This window comes from Chiloscyllium plagiosum, chromosome 48, assembly GCF_004010195.1.
Source record: "Chiloscyllium plagiosum isolate BGI_BamShark_2017 chromosome 48, ASM401019v2, whole genome shotgun sequence".
In the NCBI taxonomy this organism is placed as follows: Eukaryota; Metazoa; Chordata; class Chondrichthyes; order Orectolobiformes; family Hemiscylliidae; genus Chiloscyllium; species Chiloscyllium plagiosum.
In genome coordinates, this window is record NC_057757.1 from 6,058,485 (window position 1) to 6,062,267 (window position 3,783).

Below are 3,783 nucleotides of genomic sequence, written 5' to 3' on the forward strand. Positions count from 1 at the left end.
AGGTGAGTGTTCCCTCACCCCCGCTCGATGACCCCAGCAATGCAAGCTCCGTCCAGTGGAACCTACACCTGGTGGTGCCCCGTCCAATGGCTCTGGCCTCTGCCGGGGCATCAAGGCGAGAAACGTCGGCCCATTTACACCTCTCCCAGTAACTGCATCCTGGCCGGTCCTTCCTCGGTTGCGCCTCGCTGCCTACGGGCCCAGTGACTAACACTAGGCCCTGCTGTTCCCGAATGCAGGTAACTACAACGGAGACCATTCTGATGACAAACGCAAGCCCAACGGTGACATCACCAGCAGCTCTACTGAATTTGGGGCCAGTTGGCTGGTATCAGACCCGGACACTGAGTAAGTGCACTTTTTAATTTACTTATTGGATAACAGCCTGGCTAACGCTGCATTTTTCCCTTTGCTGATGCTTCTCAATTTCCAGTTAATACATCTCATTTTTAGACATGGCTCACCCCTCCCCCCACCAGATCCGACAGTTAGTCCATGACCCAACGTATGAATCTAGTTAATGTCTACTCTTGCTAATCAGTAAGTTTGACTCAGCGACCCGTTAAGAAATGCAATATCAGCTGATCTCCTGTGTCCCACACTGAAGCCCCACACAACTATGTTACACATATAGAACCCTGCAGAGCAGAAGGAGGCCATTTGACCCATCCTGCCCGTACTGGCTCTCGGGACCCCTCTGATTATCCCCTCTCTGTGTTCTTTCTCCAAGTCCCTGCAGTTTCTTTTGCAAGTACTCCCCGCAGAGAGCTCCTCACAAATCTACTTCCCATGCTCTTACTGTTCTGCATTTTAAAATCCCGTCAAGTGTTTTTCGAAAGAAAATTAATCTCCTCAGGGACCGACTGTTGAGGACTGGGATGAGGAGAATCTTTAGGAGAAAGTCAGAACTGCAGATGCTGGAGACCAGAGTTGAAAAGTGTGGTGCTGGAAAAGCGAAGCAGGCCAGGCAGCATCCGAGGAGCAGGAGAATCGATCGGGTGCAGTGGATACAGTAAATGGTGTGTGTGGAGGTGCAGGTGAATTTGCGACAGATATGGAAGGATCCATTGGGGCCTTGGAAGGAGCTGAGGTGGGTTCTCCTGCTCCTCGGATGCTGCCTGGCCTACTGCACTTTTCCAGCACCACACTTTTCAACTGAGGGGAATCTTTAGACAGAAGTGGGTCTGCTGCAGATGCTGGAGATCAGAGTCAAGATTAGAGTGTGGTGTGCTGGAAAAGCACAGCAGGTCAGGCAGCATCCGAGGAGCAGGAAAATCGACGTTTCGGGCAAAAGCCCTTCATCAGGAATTTTGCCCGAAACGTCGATTTTCCTGCTCCTCGGATGCTGCCTGACCTGCTGTGCTTTTCCAGCACCACTCTCATCTTGAAGAGAATCTTTGCAATTCTCTCCACAAGAGGACTGTAGATGCTCCATCTTTGAATATGTTTAAGACTGGCTTTTGCCCGAAACGTCGATTTTCCTGCTCCTCGGATGCTGCCTGACCTGCTGTGCTTTTCCAGCACCGCTCTCATCTTGAAGAGAACCTTTGCAATTCTCTCCACAAGAGGACTGTAGATGCTCCATCTTTGAATATGTTTAAGACTGGGATTGGCAGAGTTTTGGTCTCTCGAGGTATTGAGGAAGTATAGGGAGCAGGGAGGAGAGGGGAGTTGAACCCAACATCAGCAAATTGAATGGTACAGCATGCTTGATGGGCCAACTAGTCCATTCTAGCGCCTACTTCCTAGACCAAAATGGTCCACTCTGTCTCTATTTCTTGTGATCTTGAATTCCTCTTCAATCTTTGGCCAATTAGCTTATATCAAGCTTTGAGAAGATTTGTAGCTCAGGTTGAGGTTCTGGATGTAGGTTTGCTCGCTGAGCTGGAAGGTTCATTTCCAGACGTTTCGCCACCCTACTAGTGGGCCTCCAGACGAAGCTGATTCCTGCTTTCTATTTATATGTTTGGGTTTCTTTGGGCTGGTGAGGTCATTTCCTGCTGCAATGTCATTTCCTGTGGTGATGTCATTTCCTCTTCTTCTTCTCAGGGGGTGGTAGATGGGGTCTAACTCGATGCGTTTGTTGATAGAGTTCCGGATGGAATGCTATGCTTCTAGGAATTCTCGTGCGTGTCTCTGTTTGGCTTGTCCTAGGATGGATGTGTTGTCCCAGTCGAAGTGGTGTCCTTCCTCATCCATATGTGAGGACTAGTGAGAGAGGGTCATGTTGTTTGGTGGTTAGTTGGTGTTCATGTATCCAATTAGCTTATATCTGTGAACCTCCGGCAGTGCAGCACTCACCCAGCACTGCACTGGAGTGTCAGCCTTGAGTGTTGCGCTCCTACCATTGAACAGAGAACCTTACTCTAAGGCACAGCTATAAGGCTGCTACCAACTGGGCCAAAGTGTTTTGGAAGAGGTTTAAGAAATGGGTGCAGGATGAGGCCATTCAGACTCCTTGAGCCTGCTCTATCCTTCAAAACAATCATAGCTGACCCCTACCTCAATTCCGCCTACCTGGCCTATCCCCATACGCCTTATTCCCTTACAGTCTAAAAACAAATCCATCAAACATAGTCCTGATTTTTAAAAAAAATTGTTCATGGGATGTGGGCCCAGCATTTAACGCCCCATCCCTAATTACCCCTTGAGAAGATTGGGGTGGGCTGCCTTCTTGAACAGCTGCAGTCCCGTGTGGTGTACAGACACCCACCCAGTGCCCTCAGGAAGGGAGTTCCAGGATTCAGACCCAACAACGCTGAGGGAACGGCCGATATATTCCCAAGTCAGGACTGTGAGGGGTGGTGTTCCCACGCACCTGCTGGCCTTGACCTATGAGATGGAAGAGGTCAAGGGTCTCCAAGGTGGTGTTGTCGGGGTCTTGGTGGGTTACAGCAGTGCTGAAGGGAACAAACATTGAAAGTGATGCCAGTCACTCGGGCTGCTCTGTCCTGAATGGAGTTGAGCTCCTCGTGTGTTGTTGGAGCTGCACACATTCAGGCAAATGGAGAGAGTGTCCCATGCCTGACATCCCTTGTACACGATGGACAGGTTTTGGGGAGACAGGAGGTGGGTTACTCAATGCAGTATTCCTAGCCTCTGACCTGCCGTAGTGGGTCCAGGCATAGTGTACCACACCAGAATGGGGTCAACGTCCTGAGGAGGAGGCAAGTGGGGTGAGGAGACAGACAATGGTATTTACCAGGAATCAATCAATGAGTGCCATTTGCTGAACTGTGTCCCCTTCATGAACTGAATTGTACTGTCTTCATGCACCAAACAACATTCATCTTATGAAACGAAAGCTGCACATGTTGCAACTTTAACCGCTTAAGGACACTTCACCCAATGCAGTGCCTCTGAAATGTAGTCATGCAAGGAACAGTCAGCAAGTCAAGATCCAGATGACCAGATATGTTTTCGTCGTGTAGATTGGGCGAGAGAAAGTTAGGACCCAAAGCTCTGTGTATAGCCTCCTCTGCTACAAAGTAGCTCTGCAGGATCCACCCTAACCTGCACATCCCTGGGCACTATGGGTAATTTAGCATGGCCAATCCACCCTAACCTGCACATCCCCGGGCACTATGGGTAATTTAGCACGGCCAATCCACCCTAACCTGAACACCCCGGGCACTATGGGTAATTTAGCACGGCCAATCCACCCTAACCTACACATCCCTGGGCACTATGGGTAATTGAACATGGCCAATCCACCCTAACCTGCACATTTCTGGGCACTATGGGTAATTTAGCACGGCCAATCCACCCTAACCTGCACATCCC

General features: G+C 49.8%; 1 protein-coding gene across 1 annotated transcript in view; it reads left to right on the top strand.

Annotated features, from left to right (window-relative positions):
• Positions 1-3,783, top strand: part of LOC122544398 (zonadhesin-like) — a gene marked incomplete at its 5' end in the record, with an annotated part of 87,552 nt that overhangs the window by 22,432 nt on the left and 61,337 nt on the right. The window contains one exon of the mRNA XM_043683645.1: positions 240-348. Coding sequence (XP_043539580.1) covers positions 240-348 — 109 coding nt within the window. The remainder of the gene's footprint in view (positions 1-239; positions 349-3,783) is intronic.